General features: G+C 38.7%; 2 protein-coding genes and 1 long non-coding RNA gene across 4 annotated transcripts; 1 reads left to right on the top strand and 2 right to left on the bottom strand.

Moving 5' to 3' along the window:
* Positions 1 to 36: 36 nt before the first annotated feature.
* Positions 37 to 7,943, bottom strand: snx22 (sorting nexin 22). The gene is made up of 7 exons (XM_020660847.3): positions 7,730 to 7,943; positions 5,313 to 5,396; positions 3,554 to 3,658; positions 3,282 to 3,376; positions 2,791 to 2,823; positions 1,338 to 1,405; positions 37 to 801 (listed from the first exon to the last, which is right to left on the bottom strand). The coding sequence occupies exons 1-7, from the start codon at positions 7,790 to 7,792 to the stop codon at positions 680 to 682; spliced, it is 570 nt and encodes a 189-aa protein (XP_020516503.1). The 5' UTR covers positions 7,793 to 7,943; the 3' UTR covers positions 37 to 679.
* Positions 7,944 to 11,826: 3,883 nt separating this feature from the next.
* Positions 11,827 to 18,408, bottom strand: dnai4 (dynein axonemal intermediate chain 4). 2 transcript variants are annotated; one of them, XM_020660835.3, is made up of 17 exons: positions 18,262 to 18,408; positions 17,946 to 18,120; positions 17,079 to 17,239; positions 16,672 to 16,775; positions 16,323 to 16,479; positions 15,990 to 16,129; positions 15,700 to 15,852; positions 15,410 to 15,595; positions 15,146 to 15,300; positions 14,679 to 14,765; positions 14,231 to 14,385; positions 13,984 to 14,144; positions 13,321 to 13,418; positions 13,048 to 13,146; positions 12,451 to 12,677; positions 12,163 to 12,316; positions 11,827 to 11,955 (listed from the first exon to the last, which is right to left on the bottom strand). In XM_020660835.3, exons 1-17 carry the CDS (start codon positions 18,309 to 18,311, stop codon positions 11,890 to 11,892), a joined length of 2,328 nt encoding a protein of 775 aa, XP_020516491.2. In that variant the 5' UTR covers positions 18,312 to 18,408; the 3' UTR covers positions 11,827 to 11,889. The 2 variants fall into 2 exon arrangements, with proteins under 2 accessions (XP_020516491.2, XP_065813042.1); XM_065956970.1 differs by lacking the exon at positions 11,827 to 11,955 and having other exon boundaries at positions 12,082 to 12,316.
* On the top strand, positions 13,065 to 16,542 carry LOC110005488 (uncharacterized). Its single transcript, XR_002279130.3, has 3 exons — positions 13,065 to 13,176; positions 13,518 to 13,570; positions 13,974 to 16,542. It is a non-coding gene; the product is annotated as an uncharacterized lncRNA (long non-coding RNA).
* Positions 18,409 to 18,850: the final 442 nt, after the last annotated feature.

Genomic DNA, 18,850 nt, shown 5'->3' on the forward strand with positions numbered 1-18,850 from the left:
CAACTAAAGTAGAAAAAGAGAATAAACACGCAGCAGTCATTTTGCATTCTTTATTATAATTCCAATATTAACAATATGATACAAAAGTATAGAGCATCTACAGAAACATTTTATTACACCAAAAATGCTACAAAACCCCCCAAACCCCTTTACATCAGTATTTGGCCCGAAGCTTCAAAGGCTGACTGTGATTCACCTAAAAACTAGAAATCTTACATCAGCTTGACTTGTCTCACATTTCTAAAAAAGTTATACACATCTAACTATGACCCCTCTGCCCATTAACTTCAAGTCATTTTATTCACACACACGCGCACGCACACACAGCTCTTTTGTTTTCGAGCTAAATTAGACAGTAAATGACTAAAACCAGCTTTTGTATCCCTCTAAGAAAGGGAAATAGTATATGCTACTCAAACAAACACCGGCTTCATGTCTGAGTTTTGCTTTTTTGGTTTAAAATGTTTGATGTGGTTGAACGTCACAACAGAAGTATGAGGACCACAGCTCCCCCACTGGGAGTGTTGAGTTTGGACCAAAGCATTGTCAAAGTCACCTGGTTTAGGCTGCTTTTCTTCAGCAGTATCTAACCATAAGCTGATTGTTATTTTGTCAAGCTTTATTGCTGTTGTTATTGGATATTCTATTTTAAAACTTTGCATCTTAAAAGCTGGCTTTTTCACGCGTCTTCCATAGAAATAGTAGAGCCAGGCTCAGTGACGGTGGGTGAGGTAAAGGTGACCCGGATGTCCCGCGGATAAAAACCCTGAAGAACCCCGTCCACGATGACGTCTGGGAGATCTGAAAGACAAAGCTCAGGTTATATTCCAACATCAGGCACATTTTTTGGATGCTTTTTTTTTTTTTTTGGCACCACAGAAAAGCAGATTCAGTGTCACAACAGCCCTTTTCATAGTAGCTCTAAGAAAGCTCCGCTGTCATTACAAATTAAGACATTCATATTGATTTCTTAAAGGAGTAATATTGGTGTCTTAATCTGTGAATTCACATTGCCTGACGGAGTTTCAGAAGCACAAGAGAGCACGGCACAGCGAGAGCTCCACATACACACACAGTCAGACAAGCGCACAAACAAAGCGCTGTGCTCTCCTGCTGGCTCCACCGATCCCGTCTGGCCCTTGTTATGCCTCTGTTACTACCTCAGAAGACGTTTAAGAGTGTGGAACACTTCGTCCCCCCCATTACACCACATCATATTGAAGGTGAAATGCATAAGAACGTAAATATTGCACCTTGAACCGGCAGTCTGAATAGGGCTAATGTTTCAGGGTAAATTTGACTTTTCCATGCAGAAGCAGAAGTCTGTTTTTTCTTACCTGAGGTGCAGTCAGAGATGTACGGATCCTTAAAAAATCCAAACACTTGCTGATGTGTTAACTGATAACTGAGGACAAACAAGAAGAGACAATGTGATTGATTAGTCCCTTGTGAATTTTCCACTTAAACTGCCTGGATAAAGACTCATGCTATAATAACAACTCAAATATGCACATGATGACAGATTTCTAGAGGTATGGTGACCTGGATGTGGACATTTGTACACAAAAAAATCAGAAAAGTTGATGCAACTCATAATTAAGAAATTGTTTTTTGTCTGTCTAATGTGAAGGTACCTCTAAAAAAGAATTCCAACCTTTACCAGCTGCAAGATCACAGTGATGTAAACATTACTCTCAAGAGTCATAACCATTACTTTTAAAAGAGCTATTAGAGCAGTAAGTGTATGTCTTCTTTTAAAGGTTTTAAGTCAGTTTCAAAATCTTAAAAAAATGTTTGAATAAATAAATCTGTAACAAAGGAATTCTAAGTTGCTGCATTACTTTGACCTGATTGAAAGATGTCAGTATACTCACTACTGTTCAGCTTAAAAACAAAATATGATACATTAAAGGTCACATATTATGCATTATACACTTTACAATGTTCTTCTAACACTAATATGTGTCTTTTTTATTTTTATTTTTTTTAAGATTTATTTTTTGGGGGGCTTTTTGTACCTTTAATTGAGAGATAGGACAGTGGATAGAGATGGAAATCAGGGAGAGATAGTAGGGAATGAATGACATGTGGGAAAGGAGCCACAGGCCGGAGTTGAACCTGGGCCGCCCGCTTGGAGGAGCATAGCTTCCATACATGGGACGCGTGCACTAACCACTGCCCCACCAGCGCCCCAATATGTGTCTTTAGTCTGTCTACAAACCCCCTAATTATGAGATAAGTCCGTCCTCTCCATCTTTTGCCTGCTCCACTTTCAGAAAATGTGTGCTCAAACAGGCTGTTTGGGGATTTTCCCTTTGTGACATCACAAAGGGCAGTAACCCCTCCCCCAGGTGGGTCCCACTCCCACAGCTAGGTTTCCCAGCCACCCAAACCCTACAAGAGGGGCGTGGTCAAACACAGTCCATTTGCATTTAAAGCTACAGACACAGAAACAGCCTGTTCTGAGCAGGGCTGAAACTTGAAGGATAATATGTGACCTTTAAGGTAACTAACGTCATCTAAAGCTTCCTTTTATGCCTCTTGGGTTTTGAAGTTGGGTTCATATGACACCTGCAGGGCTGCAGTGACACAAATATTCTCACAGGAAAGAGAAACAGTGTCAATTTGCAGTCTTTATATTGTATCCGTTATCGCTTAAATCATTGTGTTGCAGGGACAAGAAGACAGTGGAGACTAATCTCCGGTGCACAGGTCGCATATGCTCAGACTCAGTTTATAAACTGCACCTCACAGATCATGTGAAACTGGAAACTCTTGTAAAGCTCCTACCTGTAGTCCTGACCGTCCAGTTCGTCAAGTGACCTGAAATGAAAGAACACAAGTTTTACAGATTTCCTGCAAGAGAGCAATCACATAAAGTGAATATATAAATGTTTAATATTAAACACAGATTGCAAGAAAATAAGATGCTATACTGCTGTTATAAAAGTTACATCAGGTTGGGAAAAAAAGATAATCCAACTGACCTACAAAACGTATGCATTCTTTATAATAAGTGTTTTTTTATTTTTTATGTTCAATGACATATGAAGAGTTTGTACTCTTGTGTCCAAGATTTAAACCTCACAGACTCACAGATGGACTGTTTTATTTACGTTTACTTCATTTATCATGATTCCTTCTGTAGATTAGACGCAGTGCAGCAGCACCACTGTGAGAAATGTGTACAAAGTTTTATTACGTTGCTGCATTGCCCCCAATCCAAAAATAGAGTCTCTAAATATAGCAACATGTCCAACATCTCGGGCTGAAGGACTTACTCCATGCTGCTGACCTTGTTCCCCGTGTGAAAGTGTCTAACATGCAGGAAGTCCAGCAGCACCTGCGGCACGTCTTCATTCTGATAGATGATATCCTGACCAACAGAGAAAATAAGCCACTTTAAGAGATGCTCTGCTGTTTCACTACCTTAAAAATATTCAGATTTCTGTTTTTCATAACGAGCCCTTTAGCAGGACAGAGTTTTTCAAGATGATTTAATGAGTCCCAGATGAATTCCCCTCCTCACTTGAGGGTCACCTGGTCGTGTTACCTGGACGTAGTCCTCCAGCTCCTGCCTCCTCTGCTCTGGAGGTTTGGTCCTCAAGTGGGGGTTTCTTTTGCTGGGGAAATCAGGGGTCTGGATGACCTTCCTGAGCTGAAGGTACCAAGAAAAAGAAAAAAAACAACAACCTTCAAATCGACTGTAATGTACGAGCTATGATGGCACAGGACGTGATGGTACAGGACATATGCGGTGGCAAACATTAAGAGATTCCCTGTATTGTTATTGACCCCCTGTAGAGGTACAGTTTGGAGGGATGCTGTTCTGGTTACTCTTTTCATGATCAATGGCAGTAATGTAACACTAATCATTGGAAACATTGTCGGCAGTTACTCACTTATGTATGTAGGCTAATATCATTGTGGTTTTGTTTCGTATGTCTTTGACTGTGTTGGAATGGGCACTTTTGAATTGTATTACCAGTGATGAATATTTAACAGTGACCTGTTTATATTTCATGTTGACTCAGCACTTTATTCTAATGAAAGCTGCTTAAAGCATTAGGAAAGGATCACTGTTGTTTCTTGAAGGCTGCTATATTCAGTGCCTCTTACATTTTACTGTGTTAGCTTTATTAATGTATTTTTTGTATCCTGTTATAACTTGCCACAAAACCAATCGCCCTTCGGGGAGAAATAAAGTTGAAGTTGAGTTGAAAATAATAAGTAACTCAAAAAAAAAGGCAGCGAAGAAGAAGAAGACGAAGAAGAAGAATGCTAGCCAGCAAATATGGATGTTAATAATTCAGCATTATTACTACACATTTGATCCCAGAACAGACTAGAAATGCTGCACTATATTTAGCTTTACACACTGTGATTACAATGTTACAATGTTACAATTCACTCAGCAGATGCTTTTATCCAAAGCGACGTACATCAGAGATTAAGTACAACAGTAATCCATTCATACACCTCCACCGAAGCAGCGGGAGCAATGCAGGGTTAAGTGTCTTGCCCAAGGACACATCGGACATGTTGCTCAGCTGGGGATAGAACCCTCGACCTACTGGTTGAGAGGCGACGACTCTACCAACTGAGTTTTTTTTTTAAATCACTGGATCCTCACTTCAGTTTCATAAAAACATTGTTCAGCACAGCTCCTCTCTCCTCCTCCTCCTCCTCCAAATTACAAACATTGTATTTCTTTTTTGTGAGAAAGTTTGCATAGAAACATTTTCTGTACATATAAATATATTTACACACACTCCATGTATGTATACATACTGTATATGAGCAAAATCCCTGATTGTACATCTATCTTGGACTATAGTTTAGTTTCCCCTTTTATATATACTGTAAGCACTTTTATTGCACTTAAAATATCTTACTGCCAACTTTACAGTTTAATCAGTTCTTATTTAAATATTTGGATGTTTGTTTGTGCAGCTTCTGTGTGAGCTAAACTGAGGGGCCTCCATCTTTATTAACAATATGTAATTGTGTGATGAAAATAAAGCTGAACCTTGAACCAAATGTTTTATGACGAAGGCGATGCATCCGTTAGCCCTGAAGGAAACAAACACACTGTGACTGATATACGATATTTAGGCTTTATTATAAAGCTAAAATCAGATTATTTGAACGAGTTGTTTTGTTTGTTGTGTATTTTATTACACAAAGTTTCTGAACACGACCCAACCTGTTTTCAAAGCTGTGCGTGTAAACTCATATACCCTCATAATTATGCTCCCCTCTGGTTTTAAATCCATATAAATAGCAAACAGGTATTCAAGTCATAAACTTACTTTTCTGTGCAGAGCCTGGAACTCGCTGCTTCTTCTGAGCACAAAATGTTTCCTCTCGTTAAACAAGACTTCAACTCTGAAAAGCTGCAGACAAATACACAAAAGTAAACACACACACACACACACACACACACACACACACACACACACACACACACACACAGAGGATTTACTGACTGCAAATCTGTCATTTAGTGAATTTAATGTTAACTGTCAGGTTAAACTTTTACTGTGGCCTAAAGTGAGATGTGCTTTGTGCTTTTCAAAATGAGGACGGAAAAGAGCCAATTCATAGTGTGTGTGTGTGTTTGTACTGCAATATTTTGAATCAGTCTATTACCTTAAACTACTGTAAAATGTCACCACCACCTTCTCTTTAAAAAAACAAAACACATTTAAGTCATTCTTATCCTCAATACATTGCACACCCACCCCCCAAAAAAAGAAACAGAAATGAAGACAACTAAAGAAATTAAAGTAGAATGATTAAACATTTTTTTAAAAGGTTCCTATCCTCTAGTTGTGAAAAGTTTTATTGATTTATTCCTGAAGTTTGCATCGGGACACATCCTCATTTATCCACCAGGGGGAAACATACAGCTTCAATATCAGACAAACAAAGAGGTGTAAAATAGATACTTATTAATCACTATTATGTTCATTTAATGTTGGGTCACACCATTTGAATATTAATCATCCATTATGCACATTATGTAAAGCTCAATATGCAGTTTGTGTGCTAATATTTTTACACCTGTTTGTATCAGGACTGTGAGTTCATTACTAATGTGGTTATCCAACACTGATCTAAGATTTTGAATCATTAATAATAGTTTGAGGCGGTGTTGGTAGCCTAGTGGTTGGTGCTCGTGCCGCATGTACAGAGGCCCAAGCGGGCGACCCGGGTTTGAATCTGACTAGAATCCTTCCTGCATGTCATTCCCCTCTCTCTCTCTCTCTCTCCCTGATTTCTGACTCTATCCACTGTCCTTTCTCTGAAATAAATGCATATAGAGCCCAAAAAATAAACATTTGAATATATATACCGGCCAATGAAGTAATTTGGATAATTTCAAGTAAACAAATGCTACAATTCAAGTTAAAACTAACGCCATGTTTCATTAGACAAATAAACTAAATCAAGGTAATGCTCTTATTTTGTAGTAGAAGCATTCCTTTATACAGGAGTCCTTTCAGACCCTTTTCCCTTCAGCTGGAGTAAATTCCTCAGCCAGGTGTCGATTTTACAGTTTTAAAATGAAGGCGTGAAAACAAAAAAATTCACATCGAGGTGACTGTTCTTTAGAAGTCTTCATTTAAGTTTTCACTCAAACCCCCAAAGCGTACAGAAAACTTTATTATTACACTGACAGAGTTGATTTAGATGTAGCATGTGTTTATTTTCACCCTTTCCATGACTTTAGAAGCCTTTTCACCAGGTTTTACTTCATGACAATATTTTAATATTGTGATATTTTGCTGCAGTATTCACTTGAATTTGGATTTTATACTCCTTCATTTGTACTCGTCAGCAGTGTATGAATTGTTCTGATCTCGCTCAATCTGAAAAGACTTCCTCCAGATCAAGACCTGTGTTTAATTTATTATACCCAAGGACTAAAGTACAATCAAAGCAGGGTGTAAACTTGTTGTAATGAGTGTGTTGGTACTTTTAGAAGTGAAAGGATGCTGCTTGCATCATGACTCTGTGCTCAGGAAAATGGTTGGAGGTGTGTGAGTTTCAATCAGGTCATGTTTTACTCCACTACAGCTGAAGTAGCAGTTCATTTTAAGTGTAAGATTTTACACATTAACTATTTGATATTGTAATGAAATCTGCTGTTTTTCATTATTATTTGTGAATTTAAAAAATGCAATTTAATGTCTGAAATCAGTTTACTGCAACCAACTACAGTATTAATGTGCAGTACACATTATTATACATTTCTATCAGAATATATTCATCATTCGTCATACATTTGGAGTTATGTGCATGATATTTGTCTGTGATACTTAAAGTAAGTACATTTTGTACCTAGAAGAACTTTTAACAGTAAGACTTTAGCTCAGAAAATAAATAAATATAGACTAAACTTAAATGAAGAACTTTCACTGATTTTACTTGGAGAGTAACACTAGCATTATGTCTGCTGAACGTTATAGTAGCGGTCCTCCTCCTCCGGATATAAACCGGAGCTCAATCACTCTCCCCCTTCCTGTATGTTACCTGGGTCGAGCTCACCTGGCGTCGCGGCTCACCTTTACCACCAAACAATAATGACGGCGTATTTGACTTTTTCCATGGAAAAAAATATGTGATTTTCTCGGAACCATGAAATGCAGTAAAAAAAAAAGTTACACGCTCCCGAGAGAAGGGCACACACAAAAAAATACAAAAGATTGAAGCGCGTCCTCACCTTTTTGGTCTTTCCGGACTCATCCACTTCCCTCTCCATGGAGGGTATCGACACCTCAATCATCACGAAATCTTCCCCGAGCGACACCAGACTCTGTCGACTGTCTGATATCAACTTCTGCTGCTGATAAAAGACTGAGAGGTAACTTCACTCGGTTTTTTTCCCCTCGTCCAGGAACTGAAAAAGTAAACCTGTCTGTTGTTGTTGTCGCTCCTCGGTTAGTTTCCTCCTGTGCTCCACCTACACTCTAAATTAGACAAACCAAAGCGCGAGACAGGCGAATCCAAATATTAAAGGTGCAGTCCAACGTTTAGGGGGGGAAGAAATCCTAAAGTTAAGTGCACATGGCCACTCAATCACAAAAGCATTGCAAGAGTTATTTTCGTTTGGTTGACTATACATTGTGACCTTCAGTGGGCAGAGATTATGTTGGGAAACTGTTTGAATGTTTACATAATGTGTTAACATAAAATAACAAAGAGTAAGGTCTTTCACCTGCTTTTTGTAAAGTGTCTTGAGATGGCATTTGATATGAATTGGTGGTAAACAAATAAAGATTGATGTATCCAAATGCACAGATTGTGTGCCCTTGTTTTAGTTTTAAGGCTACTGCTTAAAAAAATGTTTTATGTCCCAATTATTTCGGCTTTCTAAATTAAAACAGGTGGAAACATGACTTGAAACTTTTACCCATGTACAGGTTTTTAATTTTTTTCATACAAAAGCTACATTTCCACTGCAAGAACTCTCCCCACGGACTAGGAACCTTTAGAGATATTTAGTGTGTTTCTAATACTGCCAGCAGCGTCTAGACAAGGTCCCAGGAAGCTTGTTTAACCCTCAAAAAATTCCCTTTTTCAAATAAATACTTTTAACCTAACCCTCTAAAAGGTCACTGTTTAGGTGGAAGTACTTCCTAAGAGGGACTTTAGGTGTGGTCTTCTAATACTTATAAATCTCTGTACTACATCTCCAGTGATATTTGAACACAGTGTGACCAAAAGCGCTTCAAATAAAAGTTCCATCTTTAACTTACTCAAGCCCCTCTTACAAAAGCAATGCACTCATAGACTATAAAACATGGGCGTCATCTCAGTGATGTCACCCGTTGGTTTCTAATGAGGTGTTTTGAAGCCGAACGATGACAGTCGCCATATTTGAAATATTTTCTCCACCTAATGTTCGATAAATCTAGTAACAGAAACTCATAGACTAATTAAAATCAAGACAGATGAGTAATAAAAAATGTTTGTGCTGATGAAATTGGCCTTTTTAGCAGGGTGTGTCAGGGCGTTCTGGGGCTTATGGAACCTGCCTTGAGTGTACACTCGAGGAACTGCACTTTTTGGCTCTCAACACTGAGATTGTCGCTTGACTGGTCAGCTGCTTGTGTTGAGTGCTTACGTTCAAATCTGTTACCCTGACTTCATGAGACATTTTCCTTCCAGTCTCCAAGTAAAATATCTGGAAAATGTACTTTCAATGAGAAGATTTGATGATGTCACCGTCCACATCGTCTACTACTCACTTGAGTTGTCATTATATTGTTTTTCACTCTTGCGGAAATGACCTCATATCACTGTTGCAACATTTATTTTTACGCTGTGATTGTTTTAACTCGAAAAACCAGTCAGCACAAAAAAAGCAAAACGAACGGCATTTTCAACTTCTGATCCCGGAGACAGCACAGCTCATCAGGAAGGCTTAAATATTCCTCCCCCAATCCAAGGACAAATAGTTTACTAATTTAATTGTACAACAAAATATTTCAAGTAAGTGCCACAACCACTATTGTAACACATAAACGATAAAGACATCTACTTTATTGCACCTTTAAAGCACCAGAGGTTGGTTCACTGCTTTATGAGAAGTTAAGTGAGTAAACTTAATGATAGAAAGTGTTCCAACAAACGGACATCAGAAAGAAACGTCATCACCAGTCACTTTCAAATCCGGGTTCACTTTCCATGATGCTTGAAAAAAACGTAACAAAATCAATTCATTGGATATAAAAAGGGATGTAAACCCTGTGCACTTAACACAAAACTGTTCCCACATCCTCTCAAAGCTTTGCTGCTTTACAAATCAAACTAAACTTTGTGTAATGAGGAAAAGTAGGAGCAAAAGGAGTGACATTGCTTCACTACTAAGACCTCAAAAACTAAAAAGTGTTGCACAAAATGATTCACAAATTGTTTTACTTTGAGTCATGTTTCCTCTTCCACTGTTTAAATCCTGCATACAGATCATTTTCCATGTGCAGAATCACATGCTGTTGTCTGTGACCCGTTGCCCGTCATGGGATTTATATCTTCCCGTCCCTGTTGTTGCTCACTGAGTTTTAATTCAAGAAGACATAAGTGCTTACTTAAGCAGCTCTCTGTGAGGAAATGTGACCTTACAGGGTCATAGATCACAGCGGGGTAAAGATATAACAGAGTGTACACGTCTGTGTGTTGTGTCATCAAAGTGTTTTTACTACAAATCATTTTAATGATTGTTCAGACTAGAGTCACAGTGTCAGCAGAGAGAATACATAAACATTAACAGAACAGAAGTAAGTCCAGTTTTTTACTTTTATATCCTCTTTTCCAGGGCTTTTGGTGTCAGGTTTCTCTAAGTGAAAAATATATATCATACGTGCATATAATGTTGAATTTCTGTTCCGTTTATTTTTTTTGAAAGTGCCTATTTTATGCTAGGGTTAAATTTATGGCACTTAAGCCATGTAGACAGTTAGCCTAGCTTAGCATTCTAAGCAGGAACATGGGGGAACAGATTTATATCATAGGCATTCACCAGGACTTTCAGGGGCTCAACCAATTCTGCAGGCAGGCCTGGATATGGATGGACTTTACTCGTACAGACACAGCTGTTTTGATAATTTAACTAGTTAAGTGTACCTGTAAACCTTATCACACTGAAGAGATGAGGTTAGTACAGGAAACAGCCAAGAGAGGAAACATTTGAAAACTAAACCTAAAAAAAAAATAATAATAATCTGCTTTTCCTAATCATAGTAAAACATAATGAGTCAATGATGCCCAAATTAGACGGCTCCAATTTAGGGTTTAAGAATTTTAAAGTTCCTTTTGTTCAGAGTAGTTTAGAGGTGTTGCATCGTAAGTGTGTGAATCGGCTCATTTCAAATTTGACATGAGGAAGTTGCGGCAGAGGAGGAGGATAAGGAGTTTAACTATGACACATAAATTTTAGCTTTTGATTCCTTTATCTGAAACCTCTATTTTTTTTTTTTTTTTTTAAGAGGAATGTGAGGAGTGCAAGTCTCCACAGCTTCACGCTCTGGAGTTTGTCGTTTATAGACATACCAGCCGGTCCAGAGAGCGTGATGTGATTTGTGGAAGCCAGTGTGAGAGTGAAAGGGAGCACTGTCATCCAGAATAACTGAGTTAGCTGACGCATTCTTGAGTCCTGCACGCTGTTCATCTGTGATGTTTACTGTCACAAACTGCCAGTCGGTACTTTTCTAGTTTAAACTTGTTCCTTTATTTTTGCAAAATACAAGATTTAAATAAGGTGGAATAGACATTTGCATATGAAAACACACAGGGTTCAAATGCCAGTTACCCTGCATTAGCTTCACTTCGGGGTTTGTCTCTGACAGGATCTGATTGACACTACAGCCTCCTGTATTTCGTGTTTTATTCAAAAAGGAAATCAATCAGTCTCTTGATGCTAAAATGCACAATTTGAATCTTTCTAAATAACTTCTGAACTCGGGTACAATACGTCAGGTTAAATTTGACCTCTTTGTTTTAGCATTATATCCCTCAAAGACTTCACTGTATTAATGATTCAATTCTTAAACCATGTCTTAGGTCTGTCATACTCCATAGCAGTTCAGGTAATGTTATTTTTTTCATCTCTTATTGAAGGTATTGTCCATTTTTTTTATGGCAGTGATTTGCGAACCTTTTCTCCCAGGCCTCCCTTTGGCAGATGAAAATATTTTCAACATATTCGTAACATGTTTGTCTGTTTTTTTCTGTTACGTTTATTTGTTCATAAAGACACAAACCACTCAGCTAAATAATCACATTGAAGCTGTATTTTTTTTCTTGACTTTATTTTATTTTATTTATTTGTTAATGAATTAAGAGAATTCAACCTTTGAAAAAACTGTAAACTAAAAGTATATATTAGGTTTGTGTAGTCTGAATCTGCCTGGAGACCACAGAGCAAACAATGTTTTCCAAACTGTCCACCTGAAAGGAAGAAGAGAAAGTAAGAGTCGGAATTGAAAACTGTTCTTAAATAAGTTGAAAAAAAAATACAATTTAAAATCATATTTTTGCTTCTAAAGAACTCTGTGCCTTCTTTTATAAATCCATCTATTCGTTGATGTATTTTATGTGTTTGGGAGTAGAAGACGTATAATAAGTAGAAGATAACATAGGCCGGTTCAAATCTACCTGCTTGCCTTCGTCCATGCAGAGGTTTTTGATCTGGTAGACGGTCACCTGCCCATCACTGTCCCCCACCAACAGACAGTCTGTCCCTCTGGCAAACAGCAGGAACGTAAACCTCACACCAGGTTTAGCTTGGTGCACTACGATTGGGTTCAGTCTATAGGGAGACATTTGAATTGAGTGCACACAGGATGATTTCTGATATTTGTGTGACATCATATGAAAAAAAAGAATGAACAAACAAGCAGTACAAACGGGAGACGGGACAGGATCTCTGGCAGTCTGACTCACATGTTTGAATTCAGGTCCCAGAGCTCCAGCTGTTCTGCTTTGACGGCTGCAAATACTGTGGACCAGCGTGGAGACCATCTAACAATTTTGACGGCCGTCTGAGTGGATGTGAAGCTCAGCACAGGGGAGGAGAGGTCCTGCCTCCACAGCTGGATGCTCCAGTCAGTGGAGCAGCTCAGGAACACATCGGGAGTAAATGGAGACCATTCAATGTGGGTCACAGGGCACTGAGAGACAAGCATGATGGGATATGGAAACTGTCATGATCAACCTCTATTCAACAACAGTAATACATTACTGTACAGGGTACTTTTACCCATACTACCATGTTGAATTAAAACCACATTCTCCATCACAAATATTTAAACTGTAGACCAGAACAATTAAAACCACCTTTTGCATGTCTGTTCTGTTGGATGGTTTGAAACAGTTACGAGGCTGAAAAACTTGAGTTCAGCCCAAAAGTCTGTGACCTTCAACCTTAAACACATAACGATGTAATCTTTAAATGAAGCGAAGTATTGAAATAGACCATTATTTCCCACACATGCATTCAACTTTTGCCTTGAATCAAATGTTTAATATAGAAGGACCTACAATGTGTTTTTTGTAAGTACCAACAGAATGCTGACTGTCTGAGATGGAGCACTTGTGGATGTGTCCCTCATACGTGCCCACCAGATAGACACTGGAATCCTGCAGGACAAGAGCAATCAAGCAAAACATGTATGTATTTTATACTCTGTGAGAGAAATGGCAAACAAAACCCATATCCACATACTCAAATTGTTTTCATGAAAACTGAATGATTGGCTTTGGAAACAGCTTCACAGACAAAAAAAATCAACCTTATTTTTGGTGTTAACTCACATTTGGGTGGAAGTCAATACTCAGACCAGGAGTCATTGCAGGCAAAACACTTTCTTCCGTCTTCCTCACATTTTGAGTTCTTTTTAGCTTCTTCAGGTCTGCAAAAAGTTTTTTTCAGAAAGGACACAGATATGATGGTTTATGATATTAACTGTTTAATTTATTCAACCTTTATTTATTCTCGAAAAATCTTTTAGGGCAAGGAGTGTAAGACAAGAAGAAGAAGAAGCCAGCAGAGCAGGCAACTACAGTAAGAAACACTCATGACACACTCATGACACTCATGAGCACAGTGATTTGTACAAGAAGAACAATTAGGACAGCACTCCAAAATTGTATTTTGAATTGCCACACTGACATTTCCAGCAGACGCTCTTCAGTGTGTAACAGGTGTGTGGCAATTAAAATACAATTTTGGAGCGCTGTCCTAATAGTTTTTCGGGATTCAGCACCGTTGTTTTACGTTGAAAGGGAGTTGAGCGTGTTTTTTCTATCATTATTTCACGATGATTTTAAACCATATTTTAAAATTAACCCATTGTATTGAGTTGTTGTGTGTTAAAGGTAAGAATGTCACTCTTTACTTCTGAATCCCACCTTTCTATTTTTATTTCTTCTGGAACATGAAATGGTGAAATCACAACCTCGTGCAGACTGAAGTACCTATGCAGTCGAGAGCGTTGCTGCTGAGGAGCCACTTGGAGACCCTGCTGTCTGTCGACACAGAGACGACATTTTCTACACTTCCCTGTCCTGACAGATTCATCTCTTGTTTGATGCACCTCACCTGCCACACTGGGTGCAGGTGCCTTTTAGAGCACTCACTGCAACACAAATATAAGGAAAACTATGTTTGTATATCAAAAGTGTACATTTCAACATTAATTTGACACACACACAAAGTCCTCACCTGCTGCTGGCAATACATGCCATGTTGTTCAGACATGTGACATTATAGATGGCCACTGTGCCATCATACATCCCCACAGCTAGCTGACCAGAGTTTTTGGCTGAGAAATCCAGGGACGTCACGCTACTATGACAGTGGAAGACACGCTCGGGCCACTGCACAGAGGGATATATTTACAATCACTGTTAGTCCCAAAAGAACGAGGAACATTTAACCACACATGCTAACTGCTGTTAGTCACTGTGTGAGGCCTTTGGCTGACCAATGGGTGCATTTTAGAATTCATTGTCTTAAGTAAACTTCAACTTACTTAGAAAACATATGTAAAAGTGTTTAAAAAAATGTGATTACATCTCAGTGTGGTTCTACTAGTAGGTGGATACAGGGAACAGGAAGATGTTGGCTGAAAGGAAATCGAAACAAAAAAAAAAAAAAGGGATAAACATACCGAAGGATTTTTGAGGGACCAGCAGCAGATAAAACCTGGTTTCTGGCTAAAGGAAACAAAGTCACCATAGCCCACAGCCAGGAGATCCTTACAGAGTACAGAGCACAAACAAAAAAATAAATGAGCGTTGACACATTTGACCAGCGCAGATTAAGATTCCAACTTTCAAACAGACTAGTAATGCTAGGGAACCATGAAAAAGTAAAAATTGCCAGTTATAACTTCAGTGGCAACCCTGCTATTTTGATTATCTTAATTGTAAAAATGTTCACGTAATATAGGTACAGCTACAGAGTGCATTTGTTTTCAAAGGCCGCTTATAAATATGATATGGTATGCTATGTGTCTGAAGAAAAGTATAAAGTAAATATAAAATGATGATATAAATATACAAGCACAGAAGCTGCTGTTCTGCTACAAGAGCAGCTGTTTTGTGTTGTTCTGGTCTGTGTGTTTTTGAGTGTTACCGGGTTCTCCTTGTTCAAGGCCATGGTTGTTATGTTGCACCCTCTGGTGAGCTCACAGCTGAAAGACCAAAGAGCTTCTAGAGTTGGCGATGAAGAGCTCTCCTCGCACTCCTTTCTCTGTTCCTCAGCTGTAGGCTTCTCTGTGCTGTCAGGATCTATCACATTCAATATTACTTCAAATGTTTATTCAAATACACTTGCATTTATTGAATTAATTTGTTTTCAAAAGTAGAACAAAAGAAAGCAGGGATAACTTGACTTTACCTTCTAGTATGGGAAGCTGTCTATAAGCAGCCAGCTTGGGTTGGAAGAGGTTTAGCATGACACTCCTCTCCAACACTAATAAGCTGTGTTGGAATGACTCGGACATCGTGATCACTTGTGGGTCGGGCTCTGCATTTAAACTACTCCTGCATGATTCCTTCTCAAACAGTGAGCTAGCGGTACTACCTGGAGAAAAGATGTGCATAACTTAACCTTAATTAACAAACTGTGTTAAATAATTCAGATACAGCTTTGAGTACTTCAGTCAGTGTTCTCCCAGATGCTGTTACCTGTGATGACTGTGCTGCTGCTGCTGCTCTTGTCATCTTTCCTCTCCTGACTGCTACTCACAGCACAATCAGGGAAGTCAGCCACTTCACTTTCAGGTGTTTCTTCTTTCTCACAGAAAGAGTCATAGATGTCCCAGACAGTTGCCATCGTGCCTGTGGAAGTCAAACAAGTCGTTGTAAGTGGACTACTAACTCTAAACATATTGGACCTATCTATATAATCTGTACTATCTTCTGCTTATGGGGTTTCATTGTTTACTCAGGAGATCAGATGGATAATTACACCTTACCTTCATCCAGGGTGACTATCTGGTCACACTGGTTCTGTTTGTGTTTTGGTGCTTCGCTGAATGTCTGTGTTGATCGGTCCACATACTTATCGTTTCCCAATCTGTTCTTGCAAAGTTCGGCATACTGAATGTTTTGTTTTCTGTAACAACAACAGCGTGTTACAAACCAAAGAAGAACACGAGTATGTTAACACAGAGCTTATACTGCATGCAGCTCTTTACTGGTACTGCACAATATATGCTCCAAAGTTTAGGAAACACTTTCTGTGTCTGAATATTAGACATTTTTACTTAAGATGTAAAAAGAAAAAACAAGCAGGGGATTTCACTCACTCAATGGCCTCTGCTTCCTCAGCATCCTCTGACACAGAGTTGTTGGGCATGTCCAGCAGGGTAATGGTGTCTGTCTCATGGAGCAATACGTCTACTACCTCATCCAGCATCTCTTCTGTCACCTGTTGTTCCACATTTTCTCTTTTTCTTGGGACCTCTAGTGAGGAACAGTGACAAAAAAATATATATATATATCAATAAAAGTTGAAATTCTCCTGCATACGTCAATATTTGTTTAAAAATGTAACACTTACAACATTTAATTCTAAACACAGCAGGATGAATTACTTTATAAGTGCTAAAGGTAATGAAAGTACTGTTTATATTTTAAAAAGTGAGGACTCTTCACCCCATGGAGCTGGAGGTAGGGTCGGTATGTCTAGAACACTATCCTCACTCTCCTTGGTCATTGATGCTCTCATGCTTGATGTTGGGCTGCTTCCCATGTACGAGCTGCAAAAAAAGAAAAGAGCCTATGATAGCATATAGTACGGAGTATATTTTTGTGGCCAAATTTCTCTTACAAGAAACTGAACTGTAACTCTGTAAGACACCTTACAGAATAGAAGCTAGACTTAACCTTATCCATATAAAATATATGCTATTCTATTATTGCGATTTTAATTATATCCCACAAAACAATCACTTTCTATTCTTGAATATAATTGTACTCTAGACTACTGAGTGGTGGGTTTATTTCTGTTTAACACACGATGGTAAGGTTATGTTGCTTAAGTGTGTATGACGACAGTCTACCTGGCATTGGGCAGATTGAAGGTGGAAGAGGATTTTAAGTGGTCAGATCTTAAACTGGAAAATACTTCTTCCAGGATGAATTTGCCTTGCTTGAGCTTGTCTCCTGGCTCTTCTTGATACAGGGGCAGAGGAGTGACATCATTGCCTTCGTCATCCAGGACCTGCAAAGACGAGGACCACATCCTCAATCAGAGTGACATTCATAACTGAATCACTGATTCATTCTTCCTCAATAAGTTTGGCCCAATATGGACTCACGATGAAACTATCTATCGGTCACTTTTAAGAGGAAAGACATTATCACCGAATGTAAATGCAAAATTAGTGTTTTGTCTTATCTAAAACTTTCACATCGGAAGGTGATGTACACAGAGCAGATATTCTGTACTGCTTTTTTCATGCAACTTTAAAACTCATTCAAAGAGAAATCAACACAACAGAAAATTCCCCTGAACTGTTGTTACTTGTGTATTTTCCTCTTTCTTTTGTTCCTCTGGATTAGATTTCTACTTTCACCATTGTGATAGGAAACCAGATACATTCAGCCAACAGTAGAAAACAACCACAAACATTTGCCCTGGTGCTGTAGCCTACTTTATTTCAACTTTTGGGCAGATCTTTCCTTACCTGTGAATCGCCATATTAATATACAGTATATGCCTATGTAACTGCATTTGTGAGAAAGAATTATGCATTTTTACTAAGTTAATAATTCATGTGGCACCACATGTATTAGCTGCTATATCAAAGTGGTGTCTGCACAAAGGCAATACTATTATCCAATAGACCTTTTTTGAAATGGTAATTCTAATAGTGAAGGCTTTCACTCTCAGTATTTTTGATGCCAACATGATGTACTTGTGTTACCTGAACAGCTCTGGGGACTTCACTCCTGTCATCCACGATGCTCAGTTTGCTGCTTCTGTGACCGGCCAGGATGGATCCTTTGCGGGTCAGTGAACCTGTGAAGCTCCATTTGTTTCTTGAAGTCATACCGACCTTATGCATGCCTGAAACAGAACTGGTCATCCCTCGTGAAGACCTAGGAGACACATTCAACAACAATTAAGCAGGGCGACTACTATTGACAACACAGGTAGAAACGCACCTAGTTCACCCAACAGATAGGTAAACTTATATCGGTTAACTCGCATAAAACAACACTTGTAAAAGAAAAACTCACGAGTTAAGCACACGACTGGCTTTCTTCTTGCTCTCCGCTTGGGTGTACATATTTGTTTTGTCTACCCTAAATGAGGGAAAACGCGTTAGTCTGTAATATCTATCGATAATTATTTACACACTTGTTGCTTTACAGCTGAGAACCTCCTTTCGGCTTGTTTCAGGTTGCCATGGTAACGTGACGCTCTGGGCTCGCTTGTTAGTTCTGTTTGCTTGAAGAAAAAAAAAGTGATTATTGTGCTTTAAAATTAGATTTTCATCAGATAAATAAGTCAGTTTTGGGCTTTTAGATGGTTGGCTAAGGGTTAGATGCTTTAGTCACTACTTTTAACTCTTTAAATCCCCGGGATGTCCCGAACAGGCTTCAGAAACAGGCATGATAAGACGAGCACCGAGTGATGAATCGTGTTGTTGTTGTTGTTGTTGTTGTTGTTGTTTTCTTAAATATGCCTGTTTGCTTCTGTTGTAGAAAGAGAGATCCTGTGTCATATCATATATTTCATTAAAATGCCTGCTGCATATTATGAGGAAGCGTCTGCATGGTTCATGGCTCAATTTTATGCTGGATTAGAAGATTACATGTCCACTAG

The sequence above is a fragment of the Labrus bergylta genome, chromosome 7, assembly GCF_963930695.1.
Source record: "Labrus bergylta chromosome 7, fLabBer1.1, whole genome shotgun sequence".
Lineage (NCBI taxonomy): Eukaryota > Metazoa > Chordata > Actinopteri > Labriformes > Labridae > Labrus > Labrus bergylta.

Bases quoted from the DNA above. Each gene is read 5' to 3' on its own strand.
- snx22 (XM_020660847.3), bottom strand. From the start codon at position 7,792: ATGATTGAGGTGTCGATACCCTCCATGGAGAGGGAAGTGGATGAGTCC. The intron at 3,377-3,553 runs GTAACACGACCA...TCTGTTGGTCAG, and splicing joins AGCTGGAGGACTACGTCCAG to GATATCATCTATCAGAATGA. The intron at 802-1,337 runs GTAAGAAAAAAC...TTTGTCTTTCAG, and splicing joins CATCTCTGACTGCACCTCAG to ATCTCCCAGACGTCATCGTG.
- dnai4 (XM_065956970.1), bottom strand. From the start codon at position 18,311: ATGTACACCCAAGCGGAGAGCAAGAAGAAAGCCAGTCGTGTGCTTAAC. The intron at 13,419-13,983 runs GTACTTCAGTCT...AACTTTTTGCAG, and splicing joins CAACGCTCTCGACTGCATAG to ACCTGAAGAAGCTAAAAAGA. The intron at 12,678-13,047 runs GTAGGTCCTTCT...CTTGTCTCTCAG, and splicing joins GTACTTACAAAAAACACATT to TGCCCTGTGACCCACATTGA.